This window comes from Aspergillus foveolatus (assembly GCF_047715535.1).
Source record: "Aspergillus foveolatus strain CBS 279.81 unplaced genomic scaffold BDW70scaffold_14, whole genome shotgun sequence".
Classification (NCBI taxonomy): Eukaryota; Fungi; Ascomycota; class Eurotiomycetes; order Eurotiales; family Aspergillaceae; genus Aspergillus; species Aspergillus foveolatus.
The window spans coordinates 378,501-405,982 of record NW_027396078.1 but is presented as its reverse complement, the minus strand read 5'-3'; the positions used below and the strand labels follow the sequence as shown (position 1 = coordinate 405,982).

Genomic DNA, 27,482 nt, shown 5'->3' with positions numbered 1-27,482 from the left:
CTATTGACCAGGGCCTGGAATTAGTGCAAATTCATCCTCAAGCCGACTATATACTTCAACCAAGCCGAATCCCGCGGATTGTCTTGTGTGGACTTAGTAGTACCCGCGGGCTGCTTTAGGGATCCGAGCGGAGGTACGGTTGAATAACCGGGAAGCCGGTAACTTGGTTTGACTGACTTAGTAAACGGAAAGCGTTTCCGTTCCAAATACTCCGTACATAAAATCATTTAATGTCAAATAATTTCTATATCCTGATATCCTTGTGGATCATAGTTATTTGTACACAATAAGCCATCTATCTGTTGTACTCGTCCAAAGGCAAAACCAAGTTCCTGTGTGCTCCTTTGGAATGCAGTCTGGCGACCTTCAATAAAGTGCCCCAACTCGACTACTAGCATTATCAAGCCTTTGGCGTGAGGCAGTTATCTGAACTATCTGCTTCGCGGAGCCCTAGCACCGCTGTTTCGCTCAGCCTCTGATCAGCGGAGCGGAGTCGCAAAGTGCAGTCTCATGTTGACGCAGCATGATGGGATTAGCAATGCGACAGTTGTGGACTGCGGTAGAACAGAGTAGATAGTTCTTTACTTCCGTCTTGCTTTTCCAATGATATTCCACCAATATTATATGCTGTAACACCGTCATGCCGGCATCTGGGACTGAAGGAAATCGAATACCCCAGTGGGAAAGTACTCTTCATCGAACCCCCATAGATCAGCCATCATAGGATCAATAGAGCCTTCGGAGAGTCCATTTTGCTGTTCCAATCCCAGTTCAACGCCGTTTCCTCTCTCTGCCGATAAGGGAGCAACCCCTAGAAGGGGTGGTGGATGATTCAAGATCGTATCGCACTCGCCCAGGGGTTGAGCCCCAGGGATTATCACGGGCTTGAACATTGAAATACTGTCATGAGAGCCTTGCTTAAGAGGTTGTTGATTGCCACAGCCTCTCTTCTCCCACTCCTCAAGTCCTGTAAGCATTTTCTTCAAGCCACGCGATATATGATGACTGAGATGGCGCTCACTAGCGCGCTTGCTGCAGGACACCATCAGGTCGATAATCCGGCCGACTAGCGCACGAACGTACGAAACGTCGATGTGAAGGCCAGCCGACGCAATCGAATTCTGTTGGCTTTGGCTACCAGGGACGGCACTGGAACAGCCCTTGGCAGCAATCTTCAGTAGGAAGACAGCGGCAAATGTGATCATGCTGTGAAGATACAACGGGACACCGACCAAAGCCCGTTGAATGTCAGGTTCATCTAGGACAACCATGAGCGTCCCAATCGCAGATTCAATGGCTAGGTTTGCGCGCTTCTTCCGTTCAGCTGACATGGGACGCGTTGAATTCGAGGAATGATAAGTTCGCAAGGCAACAGAATTCAACTGCAATCGGCAGAAATTATAATGCAGGTAGACAGCTTTATAAGGATATGAGCCAACGTACCGGCTTCCAGCTGTGCGAACAGAGGATCAGTAAAAGGAAGGGATTATTTCGTCATGACAAGGAGACAATAAGAAGAGTGAGCTAACATACCTAAGCGCGGTAGCCATGCGGATCGCCACTCTCCGAGGTCAGCATCGAACTTATCAATAACGGAGAATTCACTTTCAGGAACTTCCAAGTCGACATCGGGGCCGAAAGCATGGTATATCCTGGTGAGTATGATGAAAAGATCCACCTGACTGTGTAGGCGGAGGTCGGATTGTGATACTGATGGAGAGAGAATAAAAGTGTGATGATTGGTGATACTGTAGTCTTCGTGGATTATGGGTGGGCGCCCGTAGGCGATAGAGAAGTGGTGCTCTAAAGTCTAGAAAGGTCAGACTACTCAAACGTAAAGAGGCCGGGGTAAAGATGCTCACATAGAGAAGATACCAGAGCCTAGCCTGTTCCTTGTGCTCAGGGGAGCCCAATGTAGCTTTCCTATATGCTTGGTGAAGATTTCGCTCCGTCGCAATGCGTACGGCATACCCGGACAGCTTCCAGCTCACATCCGCAAGCCAGAAAGCCCCGATACATAATGCGCGCAAGTCATCTAAGGAATGATGCCGGTCAAGCATCGACTCTGATGCTAATCTTGCGAACTCGGTATAACAGGTATCGAAAGTCCGTTCTTTATGAGGGAGGTGAAGGGCCGTCACGGCGAAAATAGCGGCAGAGAGCATTGAAGATGAGTTGCGCAAAGAAGTAAGATCCTTATGTACGAGTAATATACCATCCCATAAATATCGGTTGAGGACACGGTCGAAGTGGTCAAACAATTCCTCTGCTTCTTGCAGATCTACTGCACCTCGCGAGACAAAATCCGTAACAAGATCATGTGCATGCTGTCGCTGGGGAGACGTAGCCCGGAAATCACTCAACTGAGTCACTTCATACAAACTCCCCATCGGGGCAGTGACAAGTGAGGTTGCGCCATTCTCCTCCCTGTCAATAGCATATTGTGGCTGTTGCTCCAGGGCTGTCGTAGGAAGACTTGGCTTCTCAGCGCCGGAGCGTACTGCAGCACCGAATGACACAGTCGCACCATTTATTTCCGTGGTCGGAGGGGTATCTTCTGTTGACACGGTGGATTCTTTGCGGCCTCTCTTTTTGGGGGGCGTCTCTGCTGATTTTCCGGCCGCTTGGTAATACGATAAATCGGGTAACTGGGCTTTTCGGAGTAAGTCGGCCATGGCAAGCTCAATGGTTGATTTCCACCTGCAGTGTAGCACAAAACTGTTAGCGACACCATATTTTATCGCAAGCAGCGGATTGCGGAATAAGCATTACTCTGCTTCGTCATCCAGCAATGTCTGGAGACTTTTGTTGACCACACATTCTAGTCCCATCCGACGGCATCGTTGACAAACCGTCTCCCCCACATTCATGTCACATCGGACCTTATGCCGTTTGCACTCCGTGCAAGCACGTATCTTTCGTGAGATCTTCGGAACATGAAGCGGGTGCTGGCGAGAGTCATTGTCCGTTGCGGATTGCGGAAGACCGCCCTGAGGAGACGAACTCGAGGACCCCCCGCCATTCGCTTCAAGATGAAGACGACTCCGTTTCATTGCGCAATGCCGCTGCTCATCGTCTAGGATCAGACACCGGCGCCCCTTCTGTATCTCTTCAGCGGGGTGTACTCTTGCAATGATACGGAGATACACGAGCGGATAAGAAAGAGGAGCGTTGGGTCACTGGCGGGTTAAAGACCCGCTCGGGCTAGGCTGAGTTCGGTGCCTCGAGTCCTGTCCTCCGTAAATGCAAAGCACTAGCCTTCTACTTCCCTGCGCAATCGAAACGTAGCGGACTATATCATAGGCAGGGCTGTGCCAGATTCCTTCAGGTCCTGCTCATTCATCTGCCCACTGCCTTTCGAGCCAATGTGGCTGTGGCAGGTTCCCAGATCTAGTACTTCATGGCTCCGTAGAGGACTTAATCCTAAATAGGTAGGACTGGGGAAGTGGGGAGATCACGTGTAGATATAGCATGACGCTATACCAAATATAGTCTAATGGTGTCAGCGCGTTCAACGCGTTTCATGCCCGCCACCGTGCTTGACTGCTCTGCTTTCAAGCCACGGTCTTGCGTATCAGTGAGTTCACTGACAAGCTCAACATGGGAATTAAGCGTGAGTACATAAATTCTCCTTGACTGGTGCATACTTCAAGTTGCCAATGCTCATTGCTTGTGATTACAGACCTCTATCAAGTGATCGCAGAAAATGCGCCCGATGCCATCAAGGCAGGGGATATCAAGAATCATTTCGGCCGGAAGGTCGCCATCGTACGTTCTGCTGAAAAGCACTTATTAATCCCGACATTATTCCACAGAACCGTATCTAACCGTGTCTCACCGTATAGGATGCGTACGTTGCTGTCGGAACGAAGTCTGAACTCGCCTGATGTTTATGCTGATACGCCACAGATCAATGAGTATTTACAGTTTCCTCATTGCTGTACGCTCCGAAGGCCAGCAGCTCATGAGCGATACCGGCGAGACTACGTCACATCTTATGGGGATGTTTTACCGGACGCTACGCATGGTGGATAATGGGATCAAGCCTCTATATGTTTTTGATGGAGCTCCACCGAAACTCAAATCGGGCGAACTAGCGAAGCGGAGCGCTAGGAAACACGAAGCCACTGAAGCGCATGAAGAAGCGAAGGAGACGGGTACGGCGGAAGATGTTGAGAAGTTCTCGCGACGGACTGTACGAGTAACGAGGGAGCACAATGCGGAGTGCAAAAAACTCTTGAAATTGATGGGGATTCCGTATATCGATGCTCCTACCGAGGCAGAGGCGCAATGTGCTGTGCTGGCTCGCGCGGGCAAAGTCTACGCTGCAGCATCGGAAGATATGGATACGTTATGCTTCGAGGCGCCGATTCTGCTGAGGCATTTGACTTTCAGTGAGCAGAGAAAAGAGCCTATTCAAGAGATCCATCTGAACCGTGCTCTAGAGGGACTGGGCATGGATCGAAACCAGGTAATTTCTTCCCACGCAGATTGGCGCGTTGATTGCTTACTTCTGGACGTGCTACGAAGTTTATTGATCTCTGCATTCTACTCGGATGTGACTATCTGGAGCCCATTCCCAAAGTAGGGCCCAATACCGCTCTAAAACTGATCCGCGACCACGGTACCCTGGAAAAGGTGGTTGAGTCCATCGAGAAAGATCCTAAGCAGAAATATGTCATTCCGGAATCTTGGCCGTATCAGGATGCCAGAGAACTCTTCCTGAACCCAGATGTCCGAGATGCCAACGATCCCGAATGTGACTTCAAATGGGAGGCCCCGAACATCGAAGGCCTTGTAGAATTTCTGGTGAAGGATAAGGGATTCAATGAAGACCGGGTGCGCAACGGTGCTTCCCGATTACAGAAGAACTTGAAAACCGCACAGCAGTCGCGTTTGGAAGGATTTTTCAAGCCGGTCGCTAAGACAGACGCGGAGAAAGCAACCCTGAAGCGCAAGCACGACGAGAAAATTCAAGAACAGAAGAAGCGCAAGAAAGAGGAGGCTAAGGCGAAAAAGGAAGCAAAGGCTCGACCCCGGGCTGCTGTATAGGACCCCCCAAAAAATTTCTGGAGGTTGTTTGGAAAAAAATCACAAAGGGCAAACCTTCATACTGTCATGGCTGGGATAGGCGTTCAAGGTTACGGCTAGTTAGTGAGAGTCCAGCGGCTCGTTCTTGTAATCTGTATTGTGTCTACTTAATTTGCGTCCACAGCAGTATCAATTTGTGAAGAGAGTATCAAGTTGTAAAGAACTCTTCTCGTCTTGTTCCGCCATACCTCGATTGCCTGGCTGTTGTGGCCCTGGAACAGGTGGCTGCTAAGGAATCCGAAGTCACTCATCTGTGGTATTTGGCCTTCAGCTCGGTTGTCTTTCCCTGAGACCAGCTTAATTTGCGAGAGCTAATACGCATATAGCTGTCACTACCTGCCTATAGGTATATTTCGTGTTATTTGCGTTTCGTGTCTTTCGTTTGTGATTAGCTGATGGAGATATATATTCCAGCGGTCCTCGTATTACCAGTTCCCCCACAGAATGGGCTTTGGTTCTTGGGCTCAACCTATTTCGTTTGATTTTTGAGATCTACAACGAATAGGGACACTTGAAATAGCTCCACCAGCCGTTGGCCCAGGCTCCTTTCCAAGAATGATTCAGGGTTGTCGCGGGAATGGGACTACAGGCTGTTTGCGGATACCCGTCGATGGCCGCGAATGACGGCTGAACAACGCTCCTGAGTTGTACTCTGTATTTCCCATGACGAGAAGCCACAGTATATGAATTTCGGTCTGCAGTGAGCAGTGCTATTGTAACCCTTGTCCTGCGCTGAGTGTCAAAGCCGGACGCAAGGCTGGGGATAATCTTGGTGGCTCCCAGCTCCTTTGCGTTCTTCTACAGAATATGGATGCCCACCCCACGCCACTCTCGATGCTCAACCCGTAGATGAGCCTGGTAACATTTACTGCTAACGAATCGCCAAGCTGCCTACTTGCGCAGCCTACTTGCGCAGCTCAGGCTTGTTTTGCAAGCAGAAATCCTTCCTTTAGCGGCCATAAGCGGGTGGTGGCGTGTAACTGCGCAAGCTCCCACAACAAACGCCTGACGGCCAACAGGTAGTTAGTCAAGTTGTTACTCCATGAGTACACATCTAGCTTTAGAGCGAAACCCAGAACTGTCTGGGTCGGTATGAGTTGAGCCTCGGATCGTGCTCAAAATACTGGATGTTGAGAAAGCATTCTTTCCTCGTGACCACAACCCGCAACGCCCCTCTCAATGTCAGTAGGAAATCCAAAGTATGAACTGGCCGCTTGAGGAATTTGATTTCAGGGAAAGATCGCTCAATAGGAAGGCAACTCATCTAGCTGCTGCTCGTCTTAATCTACCACGCAAAATGCGAGGAGGCCATGAGCTTAATCAAACCGCAGATGAACTGGAGGTTGCATCATTGACTGCGGGAGACTCGAATGAATCTTTGCGAAGGAGCGGTCCCTAGCCAGCTTGTACATACCCACCGAAGAGGGTACATGGAAATGAAGATGAACTGAACATAAGCATTGTCTGCAGATATTTCTCAGTTCCTAAATAGCGCGCGGTTTGCGTGTGGAGCGACAGACACTTCAGGATCAGCTAGACAAGGCAATGCAACTCGAAGAGCGTAGCCCGGGGAGTGCGACCGTTAACAGCGGAAGGGAAACCTAATATGTCCTGTCGGAATATTATTAGGTTACTGATCAACTAATGATAGGCCGGACAGAGGGAAATCCTGTCGGAATAGGGGGATAGAGGACTTGACAGAAGAACGCGTAGGGGGAGAGTCAAGTTGCGATAATGGGGAAAGCACGGGGTCAAGCACCCAAGAGAATGCGAACGTCTATCTACAGTTTGGAGCCTGCACGAGAAATGTTATTATTAGAATCTCACGATAGCTCGATAATCCAGCTCTACCAATCAGCCGAGGGGAAGAGGCGCAATAAAAAGAAATAGAAGAGGGAGAGAGTCTTTTTGGAAGACCTAGCTTGACGTGTTTTTTGTGGTGATCCAGTGTCAACACCGGCTGCCCTATATAAAGCGCGCGTGCCCCGCGGCCTTTCCCTCCTCTCGACTCTCGACTCTTTCTGCTCCCATCGTCTCTCCACCACATCCTCCCGGTCGCCTGTCGCTGATTATCCGATCTTCAGTATCTTCCATTATTCTTTTGATATCTCTTTTCATCACCCCAACCGTCTCTCTTCAAGATGCCTCCCAAGAAAGCTCCCACCACGGCCAAGAAGGCCGCTTCTGGCCCAACTCACACCTCCTACCGTGGTATGTTTTTACTGATCTTTCGTCACCACCTCTTCGCGCGATGATGAATTTAGTATTGTCTTTGTCGCGAATTAATGCTGATTCGTTCTATATAGATATGATCAAGGATGCCATCCTGAATGTGAGTTGATCACGTTGTCTCTGGCCGCTCTTGGATGACGCTGTCGGGCGGGAGCAACCCCCGACCGTGACACGTCTCCCTCCTGTTGAATTCATCCCAACACCACGTCCGGGGTTGTCATTTCTATCGTAATCCCGATCGCTAACATCTTTCGCTTTAGCTGAAAGAGCGAAATGGTAGCAGGTATGTTGCAATGGCCTTCTCAATCGGCCTAGTGCGCGCCGCTCCCAAGCGACGCGGCCACCTCGCCGTCCCCGGCCATCACGAGCCTGTCGCATTCGATGCTAACTTCGAATTTCCATCACAGCCGCCAGTCAATCAAAAAATATGTGCTGGCCAACAACAAGCTGGCTCCTGCCTCTCAGAACGCCTTTGACAGCCAGTTCAACAAGGCGATTAAGGCCGGTGTCGAGAAGGGCGATTTCATCCAGCCCAAAGGTAAGCCGTATCCTCTGTCGCGCACCCCTCAACCATCACTTTTTATCAACAATCTCAATCCATCTTACTCGAAACAAGCCCCTTATACGCCAGCATATGCGCTTTCAATTTGTTACCGAACATAGACTAAGTAGTTTCTTCAGGCACCTCTGGTCCCGTGAAGCTTGCCAAGAAGCAGGCTCCTGCTAAGCCTGCCCCAAAGGTAACCATATCGCCGCCGTGAATTGTGGGCCTGAGTTTCTGACGCCATTTAGAAGCCTGCCACTACCACTAAGACCGCTGCGCCCAAGAAGACAGCCACTAAGAAGGCGGACAAGGCCGAAAAGGCCGAGAAGCCCAAGACGAAGAAAACCAATGCTGGTGTCAAGAAGCCAGCCGGCAGACCGAAGGCGAACACCGCGAAGCCCCGTAAAACCAGCACGGCCGTAAGTATTATTGATCAATGCCCTTGAGGATTGTTGCACTAAATCTGAAGAAGGCACCGGCTGTTGTTGACAAGCCCAAGGTCGTCAGCGTGACCAAGTCGGGCCGCAAGACTACGACGACGGCAAAGCCCACCGAAAAGGCGACCAAGAAGACTGCTAAGAACAAGAAGGCCTAGACAGGCAGCCTGGCTTTGGAGATTGTTTGAGCGTCCTCTTAGTGTTTTGACTTGGTTATCCTTTGGGATGTCCCTGATGCTCTCCCTCTTTTTTTTTTCTTGTAATTTCTTGCTGATATTCCTTTCGCTCTGAGTCTGGGGATCTTTGTTTCACTCACTATCTTGGTTGGGCTGGCGTCTTGCGATGGGTTATGAATTGGGAATGCTTGCTGTGTCCCTAGGGTGCTGGGAAATCAATTGTCTTTATATCTAGGTCTGAGTTATCTCTATTCTGTTTTGAGTCGTATTAACCCTTGAGATTCTGAGAGCTTCCCGTTGTCTACCACGGCGAGTAGTCTGATTCAGGATGATATGACTGCCGGAAGAATGATGAATGACTTAGGCTCTCCACCGCTTCCTATTACAGGTCTCGCGACTGAGGATCAATGGTCGTGCTTGAAGTAGAATGAACCTTGATCTGCTAGATGCAAGAGCATAACTATTTTGGGTAGGGTATGTCAGCTCTACTTCCTGGCTCTTTGTAAAGAATCAGTCACCTTTGACGGAGTAGCTTGGATATACTGCCTACTGTCCAGCTGTAATGTAGCTACCTGAGTAGTAGGCACCGTCCAGCGTTCGCTGATTGATGATTAGGGTTGAAGACATAAAAGTTATGCGCTCGGGCCGGGGCTAATCCGTGCTTATGCATTTCAATGCCAGAGCTGCAATCTGGCTCTGAAGGCGATGTTTGCAGTGTACAATATGTCACAGCTGGGATAATTAATCTAATTAAGAATTACCTCGGAGCAAATATATTCTCTGCACTCAAAAAATTTGTCAGAGTCAAGTCTCGCTGGCGGCCGATCGTACTGGGATAGGTTGTTTCTATTATAAGATTGCGGGATTCGTATCGTACGGTGCCGTGAATGCCACTCTGACACCTGTTAATGACATCTAATACTAGTACTAGACTACGAGTAGATATTCAGGGTTCAGTACTATGTCCCTCCCACTCGATATCGCAAAACGGTCTCCCATATGCGAATGCAATCTTGATCAACTCTGTCCAAGTTTAAAAGGAAGAGGTGGTGGAGATGGCATGAACCACTGAATTGGCCCCGTTGTTCCCCCTGCTTCGCTCACGAGTCACCACGGCTAGGCAGTAGCAATAATGATAAATGACAACGATAGCAAACAATAATCAGGAGGCTTATCCTCTTGAGATCGGGAGTTTAGTGTGATATAGGAGAAACAAGAATATTTTATTCCAAGGAGAGCTGAATACGCCGAACTGCGGATATTACGCGGAGTTACTGGAGGGTTACCATACCAGAACAGCCCTCCTGCTAGCCTGCCCAGTGCGGTTTGCACGATAGCCCCGACTGTTGCTGTCCTTCCGTCACAATCGATTCTTCCCTCCAACATCTTATCCTCCATCTTTCTCTCTCCTTCCTGGATATCTCAACCTTTGTCGACTGTCTTTTCTACTTTCTCTCCAAATTATACGCTCTCTCTGTGGATATTCACCTGCGCATTTTCGGTACGCGAACACGCTGTCAGGAGTGCTGTGCTGTCGACTGTTGCCCTGCCTTGCTCTGACACTTGGAACATGATAACCGGTCCCTGAATCACCTTCAACGCCGCGGCTGGCCGCTCCTGTGAACCAGAAGGTGTTTTTTGGTCCCGAATTGTTCCATTTACTCGTTGCACTTAAGCCTCTCTTGCAGCATTGTCTGGCCCCTACCCGGCCCAAAATCTCCGACGGAATTCTTGACTGGTTCCTCCCTCGCACGGTATCTCTGCTCCACGACGCTTTCGCGGCCTCCCAATCGATTCTGTGCCGTTCGACGCCCCCGGCGTCCGGCCCGCGATTATGCCGTCATTCACGACCGACTATCCTTCCCAGACGGCGACAGCTACAGCTACACACCCTCATTCATTCGGCCCGCCCCAAGACAGAACGCACGAGAAAAGTCCAGTAGGAAACACTTTTGTTTGGACAAACTGGCCCAATGGCGACACTAATCACCTCGAGACTCCATCGGACCGCAATCTTGCTAATGGTAGTACTTACTCTCTAACTGGACCCCGATCAAGTGCCAGCTCCTACAATCGAGAATTCCTGCAGTCCAAAGACGGGAGTCTGCATTCGTTAGGAAATACATCCGCTCGGGAACAGAGGGAGGGGAGGCCATCATCCATTACAACGGACAGAGAGCTTTCCCGGAAGTCATTTGATACGGGGGTCGGCTCGGCAACGACGTCTATTGCTAGCCATCAGGTAAATGGGGCATTGATGGGTCACAAACATGTTAACGGGAAGCACATGATTAATGGGGATTATTCGCGACCATCTGTTGATGAGCTGGTCTGCTCAGACACGACGGGAAATACTGCGACAGCGCGGCTGTCGACATCGCCTCCGGACAACAGTGGCCGCCTTTCTCCAGACCCTGGCAGCCTGTCTCCGACGCAAAAAGGCACTTATCGGCACTCGTCTCCCCCGATCGCCGCAGGAGTCAAGCGTAGCAACACGCAAGACTCGGCGAATTCTAGCATTCGACAGCGGCATACGTTGCAAGTTCCGAGAACTACCAGTGGCCGTCGAAGTAGTCGTGATCAGCCGGACGACGTTGCGTACAGCAGCGGCCGCCTATCTCCGACAGCGGGAACCCGCCGTTCGTCTCTTGGGTTGGCTCGCCGGACCACCAGGACGAATCAGTCCGAAATCTTGATTGATGAAGCGAATCCGGATGAAGATGCAGCCCGTTGGGCGGAAGCTATCAAACAAAGGAGAGCGTCGAGAAGGAGACGGCGAGACGAGGAAGATGATGAAAGAGTTGTTGTTGGAACAAAAGTTGATCGGAACCACGTCAACTGGGTTACCTCCTACAACATGCTCACTGGGATCCGGTTCACCGTGTCTAGGATAAATGCAAAAATGGATAGGGAACTGACTCCTGCTGATTTCAAGGCCAAACATAAGTTCTCTTTCGATATGTATGCTTCGGCCTTTTACGGACACCAGAATTATTGATCACTACTAACATTTGTCTTGCTACAGAACCGGGAATGAATTGACGCCATCCGCTCAGTATGACTTCAAGTTTAAGGACTATGCGCCCTGGGTTTTCCGTCATCTACGGGCAAAATTCCGATTGGATCCAGCCGACTACTTGATGTCACTCACTAGCAAGTACATTCTCTCGGAGCTGGGCTCTCCAGGGAAAAGTGGCAGTTTTTTCTACTTCTCAAGAGACTATAAATATATCATCAAGACGATCCATCACGCTGAACACAAACTGCTGCGAAAGATCCTCCCCGAATACTACAAACACGTGGAACAAAATCCGAACACTTTAATCTCTCAATTTTACGGCCTCCACCGAGTTAAGATGGCCTACGGCCGCAAGATTCACTTCGTTGTGATGAACAATCTCTTCCCACCACACCGCGATATTCATTCCACATTCGACCTTAAGGGGTCCATGATTGGCCGCGAGGTGAGCGAGGAATATATCAAGGACCACCCAAGGTCCACAATGAAGGACCTGAACTGGCTTCGAAGGAATCGTCAATTAGAATGCGGCCCAGACAAACGTGAATTCTTTCTCGCGCAGCTTAAGCGCGATGTGGAACTTTTGAAGCGGCTAAAGATCATGGATTATTCGCTTCTTGTGGGTATACATGATCTGGAGAAAGGAAACGAGGAAAAATTGCGTGATAAGACTCTGCAGGTTTTCCAACCTGGCGCTGATCGCGAAGAGGATATCCACCCTAATATGCTGATGCGCACTCCATCTAAGCTGGAGAACGAACGCAAGGCGCGCGAGCTTCGAATGCTAATCCAGAAGGAGCGTCCCGTGCCGCTCGACAAGGCGACTGCAAAGATGCCAGACGAGATCCTCGACGAACGCAAATTTCATGTTTTTTACTCCGACGACGGCGGATTTCGGGCTACGCGTGAAAACGGCCAGCCTGGTCAAGAGATCTACTATCTTGGGATTATTGATTGTTTGACACATGTGCGTTTATCGTGCGAGATCCATGAATATATCAGCTAACCATGCGTGTAGTACGGCACCGTCAAAAGGATAGAACACTTCGTTAAAGGCCTAACGCATGATCGGACACAAATCTCCCCCATTCCCCCGGAAGGCTACGGTGATCGCTTTGTCAACTTTATTAGAAGAATAACGATGTCCAAGGAAGAAGCAGAACGTACCCGGGATCAAGAAGTGCCAGAAAAGCATAACAGTCAACCAATATCGTCAACGGAGCATGAAACAGCAGATCATATCTCCCTGGCCCCCACATCCGGCCACCAACCAGCAGTCGCTGCTCTCGGGCCTAGTACATTGCCTATTGTTGACGAAGCTGGCGAGGCTAGCAGTGTTGGTGGACACAGTCAATGTAGTCCACAGTCTCCATCGCTTCACCAAAACCAAGATCTACCATCACCGCCGAATCGCCTTAACCCGGGGCTGTCAGAAAAGCGAAACGGCACCCTTCAAAATATACAAAATCCCTCGATTTCAGTCTGATGAACAGGATTTCCATTTGTCTCCTGCGCATACTCTACACTCCTGCTCTCATTTTTGGCGATTTTTATGATATCCCTTTTGCCGTGTTTTCATCTTTCTACTTTCAGGGCCAGGGGATAAGTTCTTCCCTACCCATGCAATGAACGCACTTTCGCCATATCCCACTACCGAGAGTGTTAATCTGATGTTTCCACGATTGACGCAAGCGGAAATATTTGGGCTATCGAGCACTTTACCCTGTTACATCAGAACGGTTGTGGTGCCGAACTCAATATTCTGTTTGCTTGCATTTCAAGTTGGCTTAATTATTTTGGCCGAGTCCTCGTCGTGCCTCTATTGCACTACCACCAACACAGTCCAGACAATGTCTGGATTAACTCTCCTTACACGCCTGTAAATCTTCTTACAATCCTTTATATCCGGCTTTTGTTTCCTTTACTCTCAAATGTTCTTACCATGTCAGAGGAGGCTGGCTTATCGCCTTCGAATGAAACCCCTGCCACAGTGGGCCTTGTTTGAAATCTTTCGGCTCCTACGAACCCTGGATTACCCCCATCTCAATTATCAAACATTGATCATATTTCCCTTTGTTCTATACCTGGAATTACTCTAAACGTTGAGTGTCCTGTTCTGTCTTTGTTTTGAAGCTCACATTCTTTCCTGAGTCCTCAGGCCCATCACAAATGCACACTATCGTGGACTGGCATTTCACCCTGGGTATATTATTTCCTCTCCATTTCCCCCCCCCCTCATTGGTTTGAATGGCATTCGACTTGCGTTGTCTTTGAAGAGAGTTTTTGAGCGGCTTAGCTTTTCAGTCTTGTTTTATTGTCTTTCCTCCTTGATTCCTCTGTTTCTTGCGACAATGTGTTTATAGAAACTGATAGAACAGATGTATACATGTGAATCGAGACCAACACTAAACCGATGATTTGGGAGACATAAACGTTATAAGAGTCTTGAGTACATGTGTATCATGTGCTTATCCCTTGTTATCCTTCTAGAGTGTTCTGTAGGAAGAATATAATAGCACATAGAATAGATACATTAATGTATAGCACACGTAACCTCACTCCGGAATTTCCCTTCTAAGTATATTGTACAGTGTACATTGGCTATATAACCAAGCTGGAATGTCGAACTCATATAAAAAGCAAGATACAGAAGAGGAGGAGGTATGCATAATAGCCAAAGCCAAGCAATACATGCACATAGTGTACTAGTACAGAGGTAGACACCAAACCGATGTCGATAAGATAAAGTGGAGCATTTGCTGGAACGACCAATCTTTTCATCGAGGAAACAGAGCACTGCCCGGCGGATAATCTTTGTCGTAAGGTAGTGTTGTAGCTTTTCGTCTGACATCTAGCTTGATTCCGAGCTGTATCTCAATGACGGCCGAGGAGGATGAAGCTTGCGCAAACTTACTTCCTCCGATTCATGGTCTTTCTGCACATTTCAATCAGACCGGCCTTTGCATCGCTATCAGGAAACGGGCTGATGGCGGCAATTGCTTTGTCTGCATATTCTTGAGCTAGAGCACGGGTTTGTTCAACACCATTGGCGCGGTAGACAAGTTCTCGGGCCTAGGATAAACAAAGTTATAATTAGTGAACTGTCTCATCTTTTGGAGGGCTGGGAAGTGATAGCAGGACTGATGGGCTAATGACAAGGGACCTATGCATACTTTTTCAACGTCTCCCTCCCGGCAAAATTTACGACCGACCAAGGGACCAAGTTCCGGGTGTTGCTTCCAGGCGAAAAGAAGAGGAGCAGTCGCAAGACCGAGTTCTAGGTCCGCGCCGGCAGGCTTCCCTAGTTCAACACCGCTGACAGTGTAGTCGAGCATGTCGTCCACAAGCTGGAACGCTAGTCCCAAATTACGGCCGTAGGAATACGCGGCTTCGACCACCTCAGGAGTGCTATGGCCAAGTAGTGCAGCTGCGCGGCACGACTTGCTGATTAGGCTTGCGGTCTTCAGGTAGGTTTTTTGCAGGTAGTATGAGATAGTGTCGTCTGTAAAAACGGGGTTCTTTTCGTCCTCGGCAGTGTTTTTGAGCTGCATAAACTCTCCCTCCACGAGATTGGCGATCACTGTAGCCAAGAGTTCTGTAACCTCGGGGTCTCGTAGGCGGGCCAGAGCAACGGAAGCACGGCCGAGCAGGAAGTCACCTGCCAAAACAGCCATTTTGTTTCCGAACTCGATGTTCGCGGAGTTGGAGGAGCGACGGGTGATGGCGTTATCAATGACATCATCATGGAGGAGTGAAGCAGTGTGAATTAATTCGGTGATTTCAGCAAGTCGTCGCTGGGAAGGGAGGATGTTCTCATCGCCGGCAAAGTCGTACTGACCTTCTGTTGGCGACTGTGACGCGAGCCGATCTAGGTCTGGGTTGGTGTCGGCAAGGACAGAAGGAGAAGTAATAGGGTCATTGACCGTCACAGAACTTAGAGCTGCATCCGACGTGGAGCGATTGGATCGTGGAGTGGTCAACGCCGTCGCTTGGGACATAAGCAGCACCAGCAGTGGTCGCATATGTTTGCCCTCACTACGAGTATAGTATTTCGCCACTTTATCCAGCGTAGGATGTCCCGAACCGAGTAGCTGACGGATATTTTTAGTGAGAAATTTGAGTTCCTTGCCCACGATCCTCAACGGATCGACTGATATCCCAGGAGGCGCTTTGGGTAGACCCTTGAAGAGCGTTTGGGCTGCTGATACCGCCGCGCCAAAGGGGGAAGCATCTTTTCGACGAGAGGGATGGTATTTTCGGTTTTGGAATTTGGATTGACCTAGGGAGAGATCATTGCGGAGGCATTGCCAGCATATACGTGTCTGCGGTGTGACCGGTGATGCGAGTACCAGCTTGCCAGCTGGGACTGTGCGTGATTTCATGCTCAAAATTAGCAGCCCAAGAAATGATAGCCAGCTAGTTAAGCATACGCATGGGCCGGGGCGCAGTTGTTAATCAAGCGAGAGAGCAGGCCTCCAAGTCCGGAGGAAGCAATAGTAACTGTGGACGTGGAGTTCGAGTCCGCAAAGCTAGGAAGTTTTTCTCCGGCGAGGTCGGCCGCCAATCGGGCCGGAACGGGAGCGTCACTTATCAACCACTCCGATTAAAGCCAAGCTACTAAAGTGCGGACTACAGCGTACTACTACCTGTTATCGGTGAAAGAACAAAGAAACATTCCTGTGATTATGGGAACATGGAATCCTGTTGTCTCTGCTCTCACGTAGCATCTAAGCAGTGGGGAAAATTGCTATGCTCCAGCAACAGCTGGAACGAAACCCCGATCGCCTCGAGACAAAAGTAAACGGAAAATTCGACAACGGGCATGTGAGGCAGAAGAAGAATTCGCATACGTGAATGATGCGCAGGGGGCCAGGCCTTAGATGGCATCGAAGTCCCCACCAGCATCTTCATCATCTATGTCGCCTTCTTGGATCTCCTTGGCGAGTTCTCTCTCACGTTCTCGCGCCTCCTGCGCGCTTTTCAGCTCGAGGCGATGCTGATTCATCGGAAATCTCATCGCCTGTAAATAAAAGAATAAGAAGATTAGTCAGCGTCCATTGGATGGAATTGAAAATCATTAGTGAGACTTTACCTTAACGCTCTCGTCATGTAGGCCCAAGCATGCCCTGATACGTTCATGGAAGACCTCGCCAGGCTCCCTGGTAGCGTATACATCACCAACATCCTTGCTCTTCATGAATCCTCGCTCATGGTCCAAGCTTGCTTCAATGACGCCGTCGCGAATTGCCTTCGCAACAATGTATTCGGCCGACTCTTCACTATCCAGACCCAGACGAAGGCAGATATCCCTAAGGGAAATGCGCGAATAAGAAAGGGACATCATGCGGATCCCTGTCTTAATCACGTTCTGTCGTAGGCGTAAGATGAGAGTGTACGTGCCGTCTTTTCGAAATGTTGAACTGTAGGTATTTACAATGTTCAAGAAGCCGTCCAGATCACCGACACTCACGGCTTGAACCAGCAGGAAATAGGGATGTAGAGCCCGTTCAAGGGCCGCCTGGCGGAAAATCGCACGGTCGGGGATATCTCCCATCAGTAGTTCAACGACCACAAGCAGCTTGTGAGAAGCTTGATAGAACCCACGCGCACTGTGGCTCGCAGGTGACTTTCGGGTAGCGCCGATCAGATGGCCATGAGCCTCGGTATACTGCAACTGAATAGCTCGGATGCGGCCCAAGTAATACAGGTAGCGAGCGATCTGATTGTTTGACGCCGACGGGGGGAATTGGTTGTGCGAAATCAGCAAGTCCGCTTGGGAGATATGAGAAGTAGAAAGGTAATTACGGAGGAGGAGGGTCATCACGGTAGCCTGAGTATCCACATCCTTTCGTAGGACGGCCGTTCGAAGGGCTGCAAGTAGTGGTTGACGAATAGAAGTAATCGTCGCAGCAGGAGACGGGGGAAGAGGAGCAATCTGCTCGAAGAAAAGCGAATAATAGAAGTACACACGAGCGGCAAGGGAATCCAAGGTGCGACGGTTGAGCGCGCGAAGCCTTTCGATCAAGCGGGTTGAGAATTTGGCGCCCTTCTGAATTTCCTTCCGGTCGTACAGATGGATCTGGACTAGGATAGACAAGTAGATGTCAATCTCGGGGAGGACCTCTTTTGGAGAGGGCTTCGTCTTGTCATTTTCCACTTCCATATTCGAGCTTGACCCGACGTTTTCAGAAGCACCCGACTGATCGATCGCATCCAACAAGAAAGAGGCAGTGGCACTTGAAGTTGGGTAAGCGCCAACAATGACTTCTGCAAGCACATCTGACGTGATTTGTTTGCGCATTGCGGATATCGACCTCAAGACACGGAGCGTAAACCTGGGGTCAAAATGGGTGACCGCACGTTCGAGGAAAATAAAGTTCGTCTTGATGTCTGAGCCGCATTGTGAAAAACTTTGTTAGTGCTTGCCGTAGGCTCAGACGATGGAATAACAACCAACCTTGGATGGCCTTCACCTTGGGATCGATTTCTGACCCAGGCTTCTCGTCCTCGGCACCTTCCATGGATACGTCGCCCTCCTGCTCCTGGCCTTTCTCGCCGGTAACCCTAGGACCCTTGGTGGGAGGCACTACAACAGTCATTTTCTGGTCACCTTTCCGGTCCTTGCTGGCGTTGAATGAGGATGTAGGCCCACCTGCCGTATCCTCGTCCATCTCGATATCTTCAGACCCATTCACGCCATTCTTCGTCGGATCTGAGCCGTTAGTATGCGGCTGGTCCCGTTGTTCTCCCATACCGGAGTCTGAAGCGGTATTCGTAGAGGCGGCCTTCGTGGGCTTGGGCTGACTGGCAGCAGTGCGAGTCGTCGGCTTATCTTTATTGGAGCTCGAACTCTGCGAACCAGAACGAGTCTTTTCACCGTTAGCGGGCGAAGAAGTATCTGACTTGTTGTTGGATCTCAAAGAGCGCCTCTCAGCTGGCATTTTCTCAGGCCTTTGTAGCTGCAAAGCCCAGTCGAGCGAGACGAGACCGCGGTGCCGGAAGCAAAGGGGCGATTGCAGGCAGTGACTCAAAGGAGGCTAAGGAAACGTAGCCTCGACAATCACAAGAATCTGCAGTTATATCAATGAGCGTGTAGACAGGAAAACGATAAAGGATAAGGGCTGACAGAGTGGGAAGATTGTGGTTGATGAGGTGGTGTTGTGATGTCAAGGCTGGTCTGTCTGGATGGACAGCGAGAGGCCCAGCTGGGAGCTTACCTAAGTCAGTATCAGCTGGGACAAAGCTTACGGAGTGCCAACGGAAGCACGGTCAGCTGCCTGCAACCGTAGCAACTACTAAAAGAACCCCCCTAGCTCGTACGGAAGTACTGGAAGAAAGGGATCCCTTTCAGCGATCAATATCCAGCGACTGATAATTTTCTATGACTCTTTACTTCTCGGCGTTTGCTTTCCTTCTCCAAGCTCTGTTCCGTCGGCTTCGCCACAGATCTAGGCGCCTGAGGCAGCAACGGCAACAAACGTTGAACCCTTGGCAAAACAACACGACCAAAACACGCGACCGAGTGCTAGACATCAAGACCGCGAAGAGGGCCCATTTGATCCAAGAGAGATGTCGTTGCTAGAAAGCCACCTGGAGCAAATTATGCTCTCATCGAATGCGATCGCAGAACTACCGTGAGGATTACTCTTGCCTATCCGTCAGCTCCATGGCTAATGAAGGCAATCAGCTTCCCCCAGCCACGGATTTTCACGAACGCTCTCCTGGGCAGCCATGATATTACTGCTCTAATTCGAGACACAGAAGCACATGAGCGAGCCTTGTTTCAAAGCGACCCATCTGTGAAAGCTAGTAACTCCCAAAAACGGGCCACAAGGCGAGCAACACAATTCCAGCCGGAATCAGAAACGGAATCTATGGCAAGTCGGATCTACTCCGCTCGAAATAGCAGGAATAATTCGGCAGTTGCACGAGTCTTGGGCTCTGATATGATGGACGAGATCAAACGTTCTGCCCGAACTTCGACTAATGGGAGTCGTGGTGAAGTCAACATCGACGTCTTGCTTAAAGGCGCGGAGATACTTTGTAATGTCTAGTGAGTTGGGCTTTCCATGCATCCCTACCTAGATTTCTGACTATCGCTTTAAGTCCTGTCGCCGGCGCTCAGGATAAGATTGCCGGCCTCCGCTACCGCAACCAAGTTATTTCGGAGTCAATCGCAGAGTTGGAGGAGCGGGTAGCGAGGAATGCTTCAGAATTGGAGAGCATGAGCCACCTTCATGATGATGACTACGACGAGCTAGACAATGCTGGCTCCCCGAGTGCAGGCGTGTTAGACGTTACTGATGCGGACATTGAGCGGGAATTGAAAGAGATATGGGAGCTTGAAAGGAGAAAGCGAAATCTTGAGGACCGCGTCAACGGTATGGAGCGCGATTTGGGCGGCCTTTCGTGATGAATACATGAAATATTCTCAGTCCAACCACTGCGCACTGATACCACATCAGACACGCGAAAGATATACGCGCTGTCACCAACATTTTCTTTACCCAACAAGAACGCTGGGAAATTTGTCGGTTCCGGCAAGCAGCATTATTGCTTCTATTGAGCGAACGAGGAACCACGCATCAACAACTGCGGCACATACATCAGATCGAAATGGCAGAGAAAAAGCCCCTTCTCTGATAATTCCGCTGGACGTGGTATACTGGTGATAGTCGTTGCCACTTTCGAGTCCATGCTGATTGCCATAAGTGCTGCTTGAACACTACACTCCGGCATAGTCTCCATAGACAGCGCCGCATTGACCATTAGCCCTAAGTGCAGGACTAATTGCTCGACCTAGGTCAGTCTCGTGTAAAGAGAGCGAGTTGATCCGCTGATTCCAGCTCTGATAACCTGATGTTATCAAGACAGCTTGTAATGGTAGTGTGATATAGAGGAGGAGTTTAGTAGTAAACAATTTTTACATATCAAGAGAAATTAGTACACGGTAGATTGAATTACTGTACTTTGTTGGCTAATAAACAACAGAGGACACGGTCAGCCAGCCAGGCAGAAGGTAGTGCCAAGCCTGCGGCTTCGCCTCAGGAACCTCGCCGCATCCTCACTACCTGCTGTCGACGAAAGTGTTTCGATCACCCCAACTTGTCTCGTTGAACTCCATCGATTCTGGAGCTGGATATTCCTTCGTTCGATCAGGACTATCCAACCGGTTTCCGCAGGGGTATATCTCGGAAACATACGAGCGGCCCAGCATCGATCCTCCATTCCTGGTATCGGCCTCGCATCGAGTCAACCTTTCACCTCGTCATTCCCTAAGCCGCCTGCATATTTCAATCTACCGGGTCAACACCGCAAATACTCGTTGAAATGGAAGGCAACCAGGCTTCAAGCCCTCAGCAGATGGTGCCTCAGCACTCAAACCTCATCCGAACGGATCAAGTGCAGAAGCTACCGCATCTAAATGATCAGCAGAAAGTCCAGCACACCCAGCTTGTTCGTAACTTCTGGGAAATCCTCAATAGCCGCGATGCGCAGTCTCCTGAATATCAACAAGCACACACGAGGTTATCGCAACTCTCACAGTCTCTAATGAAAGGCATGCGTATGTACCAACAGAACCGACAGCTACAGCATCAGCAGATGCAGGCTGCCTCCGCAGCGCAGGGCCAGCCAGTCCAACGATCGCAGTCCGTCAACCCGCAAAACTTCGCCCAGCTCCTTCCCCAATTCCAACAGAAGGTCAACTCATTACAGCTCTTCCTCCCTCCGAACATCTCAAGCGAACAAGCAGGGACTTGGCTTCCGGAGGCCAAGCTCCGATACGGCATTGCGCTCCAAAAGCAAGAAATTGGACGGGCTCGTTTGAGCGAGTTGCGCCAACAGCACAGTCAGCGTCAGAGTGCGGGGAATTTGACGCAAGAGGAGATGCAAGAATTCAAGAACCGTCAAGTCCAGGCCGAGAAACTCTTCCGCGAAGGCAGCGAATTTCTGGCGAAATTCAAGGAACAACAAGATGTGTTTAAAGCACAGCAACAGAGGGCAGGCACACAGCACTCAAGCCAACAGCTTCCGCAGCAAAGCGGCGCCAGACCAGCAACAACAGCTCCTACAACTTCAGCAGGCGCACCAACTGCCCCTTCAGCGGTTCATTCTGGGCCGACGCCAGCAGCACATACGATAAATTCTGCTGTGAATGCTGCACGTAATCAAGCAGCGCAAGCAGCAATGTCTCCAACTCCGCAACCCGGCCAAGCGTCGTCTAACCAGGGTCCCACCCCTGCACCTGCCGTTGCTGCTGGTACACCGCAACAACAGCCTTCGCAATCGCAAATGTCAGCGCAACAGAACGCTTCTGGTTTTAACCAAGTATCCGCACCGGATGGCTCTACTCCAACAGGCTCCACCGCGCAAGTCACAAACCTACAGGGACCGCCGCGGCCTCTGTCTCAACAAGCTGCCATGGCTCAAGCTGCACAAAGCTATTCCAATAATACCAACGCGAATAATACTAACAATACGAATGCTGTCCAGCAGCAAAACATGAATCAGCCCTCTGTCAATAGTCATGCTCACCCTCAAGGCTATATCCAAAACCGATCAACTGAAAACTCGGCCCGGAACGTCAATATGGTAATTCCAAAGAATCTTAACGTCCCGCCCCCAAAGCCAGTACCTATGGCTCCAGATCGGCCAACCTTGTCTAGTGGTCCTAGCCATGGTGCTATGGGTATGATGGGTCAACCCGCTATACAGAAACATCCCGGGTATGTTCTTGAAGGAGAGGGCCAGCGAGTTCTCAGCAAGAAGATGCTTGATGTCTTGGTCCGCCAAGTTACCGGCGGAGGTGAAGGTGAAGGGCTAACCCCTGATGCTGAAGAGGTAAGCTCAAATATCTCTGATCCTTTAACCAGTCCTTGCACAAACTCGTTTATTAGCTGAAGGCACTCACTAAAATATGTGGAAATTACAGTTCATGCTTCAAATGGCTGATGATTTTGTTGACGATGTGATTACTGCTGCCTGCCGACTCGCTAAGCTCCGTCATTCGTCCAGCCTTGAAATCCGAGACATACAACTAGTTCTGGAACGAAATTACAACATGCGCATTTCAGGATTCTCCACCGATGATCTTCGCACAGTCAAAAAGCCACAGCCTACGCAAGGTTGGACTCAGAAGATGTCGGCTATTCAAGCTGCAAAGGTGACTCAGGGTAAAGCCGAATAATGCCGGGGCTGATGATGTGCGTCGCTGGAGCAGTCATTACAACAATCTACCCATTGACATAAAGTATATTCTATAACGGAAGAAGATGCCTCAAAGCATATCTTCCGGGCGTCTTGATGATTATATGTTGCAGCTGCTGTTGCAGAATGTTTCCGATCTTTTTGATATCACGACTCCCTCTATTGTCTCATCGAACTGGCTTATTCCCTGGCGTTCCTAGGTGGATTCTTCCTTTCACTTTTCCCTTCTATCCCTATTCTTTTTGCCTCACTCTTCTTTCCCTCATAATATGGCTCCGAATTATGTATCATTAAAATGGTTGGTCGGGACTCACTGCATCCAAATATGAAATATGACTTTAAGATGGTGTCTCTTCATTGTACGATGTAATAAGTGGTGTAACAGCAGTGAGCAATCTGGTAACGTGAACAAAATCCACGTGTCACCTGCCGAGTTACCATCCATTGAAACCTGTCATCAGTGATATGATAGTTAGTTTTTACAACCCTTCTAGCATCTGATATATCAGAGGGACCCTGAATGATTGCAACCAACCTCCAGCACCTCGGCTACGATCTAAGTGCACCTGTCAGACGCTCCCCTAACATAAATGCCGAACCGAATGTGCGTGTGGTCTGTCATCATGTTTCAGATACGCTTCCATGGTATGTGATTGATGAACTGGGCGCGATACTTCTTCAATTCGCATGGGTTTCTCTATAAGGGACGCATCTCAATATGCAGCTATCGCGAGGCGCAGGAGAGCTCGATCATCCGTCGGCAGAGCATCCTCTTCTGGCAAGTGCTGGAGCAACAGCCAATTCTGGAGTCGATCTTCGACCGGAATCATACGGGAGTTTCAATAAATTCCATAGACATGACGATGAAGTTTTGGAGGGTGCAAGATAATGGGTTAAAGACTGAGCCCAAATTGCACAAGCCCACGGCCTCTGCTCGATCCATCAAGGGACGAGGGTGGGCAGCCACATCATTGATTAACCACCTATCCCTGCTGCGAAGATAAGGCGAAATGCATTGGAAGCTAGTGGATGTGTACAAGTACACTTGGCACCCGACAGTAGGTCTCAAGTTTCAGTGCTGCTTGAGGCACAAGGTCGTCCTATGAACTGGGCAGTACGGTAGGTTGCTGCGTATTAGTATGTACGTACTGGCCAAGGGCGACGAGGCGAGATTTGAACGATCCAAGAGAGCACCCTGACAGTCTTAGAGCGCATCAGGTTAACGCAAATAAGGTGTATAACGCGAACTAACCGTAATCTTCTGTGCAGTTGGCCAGGAACATAAGCCATTCGTAAGACCTCCGTTTATATATCTCCTCCGGCTTTTCCCCTTGACAAACGGCGATATATTGCTCCAAGGGCAACCCGAACCCACCAAGATTATTGCTGTGCTGAGGCTGGCCAGGTAACCACAATATATTGCTTTGCTCAAATGCCGCTAGAACAGGCGAAGTTGTACACGGTAGATCCTGATTGCTTATTATTATACAGTCTTCTCTGGTTGAAATACTCATCTAGCTGGGTATCAAACCACCATGATAGTATTATAATGGTTTTAAATATTGGTACTTAGGTTATACAACTTGACGTTTGGGTGCCAACGTTGGCGACTGAGACAGTTAGCGTTCTATATAGACCTAAAGAGGTATAGAGTTCGAATTCAGAGCAAAACACCTGCAGGGCCAATATTCCGAAGGGCGAGTTAGTATCATCTTATCAGAAAAATGTATAGATAAACCATGATCTAGCTTTCATGATAAAGCCTATAGCTTGGTAGTGTTGCATATTCTATGATTACCCTGAGTAAGCACGTCTGGTTACTGATTTTAGCATGGGTTACTTTACCAGTCTCCGAGATAATCAAAGGAGTGATTCGTTTCATTCATAGATGAAGACCTGGAGGGCCGTAAGACTGGAATTGCATTGTATTGTAAAAAGGAAGCATAGCTCCAGACTCGTGGCTAGAGCTGGAGAGCATACAACTTCTACCTACCCATCTAGAGAAAATAAAGCAGTACACCAGTTCATGCAGGACAACACCTTGTGTTCCGTAAACGGAGGGGTACCAATGACCCATGTAAACCGACAATAAATCCCGTAACATTCAAATGTAGACAACAAAAAGAAAATGACCCGCTGAGCTGACAGCGTATTTGGACGCTCAGAGTCGACGCCTGTTCAGGTTACTTCCGTGACCAACCCAAAACATTAATGAGACAACCTGGGTCCGTAAAGAAACCTGATGCGAGAACGTGAAGATAGACCTATTTCATGGTGATCTCCTGGCCTGCTGTTGAATTCATCCCTGGCGGGGCAGGTGCAATATTCGGCCGAGGTGCCAATTCTACCATTTGTGCTTTCCCACCTCGAGTGCTGTTCGAACCACCGCGACCGGCAGCTCCTCCGCCTCGTCCTTGGGATGTTGGAGTGCCGCCAGTTTTGTCCTGCTCTGCTTTCTTGCTCGTGCGAGGCCGGCGGTTGACGTTACCACCTCTCGAACCGGGACCACGTATGGGAAGACCAGTTTCTTGAGAAATAGGAATTGCAGCCGCCAGAGGCAGCTGCTGATGAGTTGTTGCAGGAGCTCGACTCCGACCGCCACGTCCTCGCCCTCGGCCCCGTTTAATCGTGCCATCCGCGCTGGTGCTTGTTAGCTTGAGATCCTCGACGAGTAGAGGGGAGGATGATCCATACCGCTCAACCTGGACTTTGTCCCCCTCAGGAACCAGGGGACCACTGTACACAAAGAACCCATCCTTACTTGCAGCGGCCTGTTCCTGCCAGACCATTTCGCTATCGTCCACAAAAGGGTCATCTCGATCATATTCCTCTATTTTCCTCCTGCGGCGTTTCTTCGTTCCGTCCGCAGGTTCACTGGTTTTCGCAGCTGCAGCACTCATTGCGCCGTCGCCGTCGACTTCACTGTCGCGTTCAGCGTCCAGGCTAAGGTCTTCGTCCGCGCTTTCCCCAGCGGAAATACCTCGGCCGGAGCGGTCATTGCGCTCTAAAGCAGCGCCTGCCGCCGCTACGCGAGCCATTCGTTCTTTGTGAGCGGCTAGCCGCGGATGAAGCGCAGCAAATCCATACTGCTCCTCTGCTAGGCGGGCAAAGTTCACTATCTGGTTAGGTTGCCCCTTGAGAGGTATGTGGACAATGATGTTAGGCGTCCTCTGCATAGGCGTATCTGATGTGTTATCATCTACACCGAATAGAGCGTTGGAAATGAGTCCGGAGCCCTGGGGTAATGGAGGAGGGGCTTCTTTCGCTGGCCGTGAAGGTTTTGGAGACGGCGGTTTTGATGAAGGCGCCGTAGAAGGTTTGGGTTCCTTCTTGGTTACTTTTTCAACTGCCGTAGGGGCAGAGCGCTCGCTATCATCCTCTATTGGTACTGGCCCCGATGATGTTTGCTGAGTCTGTGGTGGAGGTGGCTTGGTCTCGGGGACAGAGGGGGCCATAGTAATATGCGACGAGACTACACCGGCATGAACTTGGGCTTCTTCCGTGGGCAAGGCCTGTGGAGGGGGTCCGTACGGGGACTGGTGCTTATAGGAGGCGGATGACGGAGGAAGGTGAGTCGGGGCTGCTGGAGGCGCGACTGGAGTCTGCGGGTAAGTGGACGCTGGGCGACTGGGCGACCCGTATGTACGCGGAGCATACTGGGCCGGTGAGGTAGTTTGCGGAGGATCAATGATGCTAGAAATGGCCGGCGAAGCACTGGCGCGGAAAGGCCGCGGCGAAACCGGACGCGCCGGAGGACTGAAAGAAGTAGAAGCAGGAGCTGGAGGCGGTGCGGCAGGCGACGAGCTCGTGCCAAATGCAGATCGTATAGGATCGTAGTTTTGACCGCTGCTTCGCTGGGGGGGTGGTGCCAATGGCTGGGATTGGGGACGAGAAGGCGGTGCAGATACCATCGTCGAGTATGGCGGCGACGTCGTAGGTGTCGAAGCTTGAGGAGTAGCGGATTGAGAAGGGTGAATCAACTGAGAGGTCAGATCGAGATGACGAGACTGTGCCATCTGCGGTTGAGGTGGAAGCTCAGAGTGATTCGCCGGAAGCGATGCAGGTGCACTTGGGGGACTAGGCCGCGGAGTAGGAACCAAAGCAGTGGTCGTGTGCGCAGGAACCGGGGCCGAGTCTGAAGCTGTCGAGACTGCTGCAGAAACGGCAGGGGCCGCGTCAGGGCTTTGCTTCGGCGGCGTACCCTCTAACTTGGGTTTCTTGCGGGGATTCGACTGGGTGGATGTAGGGTTGTTGGGGGTAGACGAAGACTTGTCTCGCGGGCGGCGACTGGGCCGCTTCGACTCTTTCTCCTTGTCTTGGTCCTTTCCCTTCTCCTTCTCCTTCTCTTTGTCTTTATCCTTATCCCTGGATCTCGCCGACTTTGTAGGTTCCTTCCGATCGGTCTCAACGGCGTCGTCCTTCTTTCTACGCGACCGTCGGGCACGGGTCTGGGTTTCAGCAGGGGGCTGTGACTCTTGTTCGTCCTGAGCCGGCCAAACGGGCGGCCCCGTGGACATTGTGGAGGAAATCAGTGGAATTGAATCATTGAACCGGCGCGACAGTGGCTGAGGGCGGGAGCGAGACTGGTTCGTGGGTGAAGGCGTTGGCTGTTGGAGATGGGGAAATTGCGGTTCGTGGAGGTGAAGTCGTAGATTAGATTGATGAAAAGACACAATAAATGATAAAAATGCCTCCAAGAGATGAAGATCGGGGAGGACGGTTGATGGGAGAGGGGGGTGGGATGGGAGAGTGGACGAAGGTGAGGGAACACGAGG

At 50.2% G+C, this 27,482-nt stretch overlaps 8 protein-coding genes across 8 annotated transcripts; 5 read left to right on the top strand and 3 right to left on the bottom strand.

Annotated features, from left to right (window-relative positions):
* Positions 1 to 290: 290 nt before the first annotated feature.
* BDW70DRAFT_133160 (uncharacterized protein) lies at positions 291 to 3,333 on the bottom strand. Its single transcript, XM_073736275.1, has 4 exons — positions 2,773 to 3,333; positions 1,863 to 2,700; positions 1,534 to 1,810; positions 291 to 1,453 (listed from the first exon to the last, which is right to left on the bottom strand). Exons 1-4 carry the CDS (start codon positions 3,051 to 3,053, stop codon positions 639 to 641), a joined length of 2,211 nt encoding a protein of 736 aa, XP_073597688.1. The 5' UTR covers positions 3,054 to 3,333; the 3' UTR covers positions 291 to 638.
* Positions 3,334 to 3,561: 228 nt separating this feature from the next.
* fen1 (multifunctional nuclease RAD27) lies at positions 3,562 to 5,285 on the top strand. The gene is made up of 5 exons (XM_073736274.1): positions 3,562 to 3,613; positions 3,683 to 3,768; positions 3,846 to 3,850; positions 3,910 to 4,471; positions 4,531 to 5,285. The coding sequence occupies exons 1-5, from the start codon at positions 3,601 to 3,603 to the stop codon at positions 5,050 to 5,052; spliced, it is 1,188 nt and encodes a 395-aa protein (XP_073597687.1). The 5' UTR covers positions 3,562 to 3,600; the 3' UTR covers positions 5,053 to 5,285.
* A 1,947-nt stretch (positions 5,286 to 7,232) lies between these two features.
* Positions 7,233 to 8,462, top strand: BDW70DRAFT_158484 (histone H1/H5 family protein; the record flags this gene model as incomplete). The annotated part of the gene is made up of 7 exons (XM_073740531.1): positions 7,233 to 7,302; positions 7,398 to 7,423; positions 7,584 to 7,606; positions 7,731 to 7,861; positions 8,005 to 8,063; positions 8,116 to 8,286; positions 8,340 to 8,462. 7 exons carry the CDS (start codon positions 7,233 to 7,235, stop codon positions 8,460 to 8,462), a joined length of 603 nt encoding a protein of 200 aa, XP_073597686.1.
* A 1,722-nt stretch (positions 8,463 to 10,184) lies between these two features.
* BDW70DRAFT_23476 (1-phosphatidylinositol-4-phosphate 5-kinase) lies at positions 10,185 to 13,208 on the top strand. The gene is made up of 3 exons (XM_073743566.1): positions 10,185 to 11,441; positions 11,506 to 12,466; positions 12,518 to 13,208. Exons 1-3 carry the CDS (start codon positions 10,315 to 10,317, stop codon positions 12,983 to 12,985), a joined length of 2,556 nt encoding a protein of 851 aa, XP_073597685.1. The 5' UTR covers positions 10,185 to 10,314; the 3' UTR covers positions 12,986 to 13,208.
* Positions 13,209 to 14,409: 1,201 nt separating this feature from the next.
* On the bottom strand, positions 14,410 to 18,440 carry BDW70DRAFT_149060 (proteasome regulatory particle lid subunit RPN3; the record flags this gene model as incomplete). The annotated part of the gene is made up of 5 exons (XM_073738951.1): positions 14,410 to 14,571; positions 14,673 to 15,865; positions 16,399 to 16,519; positions 16,592 to 17,889; positions 17,957 to 18,440. 5 exons carry the CDS (start codon positions 18,438 to 18,440, stop codon positions 14,410 to 14,412), a joined length of 3,258 nt encoding a protein of 1,085 aa, XP_073597684.1.
* A 348-nt stretch (positions 18,441 to 18,788) lies between these two features.
* Positions 18,789 to 20,426, top strand: BDW70DRAFT_133147 (uncharacterized protein). The gene is made up of 3 exons (XM_073736273.1): positions 18,789 to 19,133; positions 19,187 to 19,552; positions 19,606 to 20,426. The coding sequence occupies exons 1-3, from the start codon at positions 19,069 to 19,071 to the stop codon at positions 19,910 to 19,912; spliced, it is 738 nt and encodes a 245-aa protein (XP_073597683.1). The 5' UTR covers positions 18,789 to 19,068; the 3' UTR covers positions 19,913 to 20,426.
* A 104-nt stretch (positions 20,427 to 20,530) lies between these two features.
* Positions 20,531 to 23,051, top strand: BDW70DRAFT_133146 (putative transcription initiation factor TFIID subunit 12). The gene is made up of 2 exons (XM_073736272.1): positions 20,531 to 22,341; positions 22,433 to 23,051. Exons 1-2 carry the CDS (start codon positions 20,830 to 20,832, stop codon positions 22,685 to 22,687), a joined length of 1,767 nt encoding a protein of 588 aa, XP_073597682.1. The 5' UTR covers positions 20,531 to 20,829; the 3' UTR covers positions 22,688 to 23,051.
* Positions 23,052 to 24,891: 1,840 nt separating this feature from the next.
* BDW70DRAFT_23405 (uncharacterized protein) lies at positions 24,892 to 27,459 on the bottom strand. The gene is made up of 2 exons (XM_073743565.1): positions 25,402 to 27,459; positions 24,892 to 25,347 (listed from the first exon to the last, which is right to left on the bottom strand). The coding sequence occupies exons 1-2, from the start codon at positions 27,222 to 27,224 to the stop codon at positions 24,972 to 24,974; spliced, it is 2,199 nt and encodes a 732-aa protein (XP_073597681.1). The 5' UTR covers positions 27,225 to 27,459; the 3' UTR covers positions 24,892 to 24,971.
* Between the last annotated feature and the right edge of the window lie 23 nt (positions 27,460 to 27,482).

What these genes read in the sequence shown, in the direction of transcription:
- BDW70DRAFT_23405 (XM_073743565.1), bottom strand. Translation starts at nt 27,224, where the DNA reads ATGTCCACGGGGCCGCCCGTTTGGCCGGCTCAGGACGAACAAGAGTCA. An exon ending in GACAAAGTCCAGGTTGAGCG is followed by an intron (nt 25,348 to 25,401) that starts GTATGGATCATC and finishes AACAAGCACCAG; the next exon opens with CGCGGATGGCACGATTAAAC.
- BDW70DRAFT_133160 (XM_073736275.1), bottom strand. Translation starts at nt 3,053, where the DNA reads ATGAAACGGAGTCGTCTTCATCTTGAAGCGAATGGCGGGGGGTCCTCG. An exon ending in TTGCTGGATGACGAAGCAGA is followed by an intron (nt 2,701 to 2,772) that starts GTAATGCTTATT and finishes GCTACACTGCAG; the next exon opens with GTGGAAATCAACCATTGAGC. An exon ending in CGCATGGCTACCGCGCTTAG is followed by an intron (nt 1,454 to 1,533) that starts GTATGTTAGCTC and finishes CTGTTCGCACAG; the next exon opens with CTGGAAGCCGGTACGTTGGC.
- BDW70DRAFT_133147 (XM_073736273.1), top strand. Translation starts at nt 19,069, where the DNA reads ATGTCGTTGCTAGAAAGCCACCTGGAGCAAATTATGCTCTCATCGAAT. An exon ending in AATGCGATCGCAGAACTACC is followed by an intron (nt 19,134 to 19,186) that starts GTGAGGATTACT and finishes GAAGGCAATCAG; the next exon opens with CTTCCCCCAGCCACGGATTT. An exon ending in GAGATACTTTGTAATGTCTA is followed by an intron (nt 19,553 to 19,605) that starts GTGAGTTGGGCT and finishes TATCGCTTTAAG; the next exon opens with TCCTGTCGCCGGCGCTCAGG.
- BDW70DRAFT_133146 (XM_073736272.1), top strand. Translation starts at nt 20,830, where the DNA reads ATGGAAGGCAACCAGGCTTCAAGCCCTCAGCAGATGGTGCCTCAGCAC. An exon ending in TAACCCCTGATGCTGAAGAG is followed by an intron (nt 22,342 to 22,432) that starts GTAAGCTCAAAT and finishes TGGAAATTACAG; the next exon opens with TTCATGCTTCAAATGGCTGA.
- fen1 (XM_073736274.1), top strand. An exon ending in TGGGCATGGATCGAAACCAG is followed by an intron (nt 4,472 to 4,530) that starts GTAATTTCTTCC and finishes CGTGCTACGAAG; the next exon opens with TTTATTGATCTCTGCATTCT.
- BDW70DRAFT_23476 (XM_073743566.1), top strand. Translation starts at nt 10,315, where the DNA reads ATGCCGTCATTCACGACCGACTATCCTTCCCAGACGGCGACAGCTACA. An exon ending in CATAAGTTCTCTTTCGATAT is followed by an intron (nt 11,442 to 11,505) that starts GTATGCTTCGGC and finishes GTCTTGCTACAG; the next exon opens with AACCGGGAATGAATTGACGC. An exon ending in TTATTGATTGTTTGACACAT is followed by an intron (nt 12,467 to 12,517) that starts GTGCGTTTATCG and finishes CCATGCGTGTAG; the next exon opens with TACGGCACCGTCAAAAGGAT.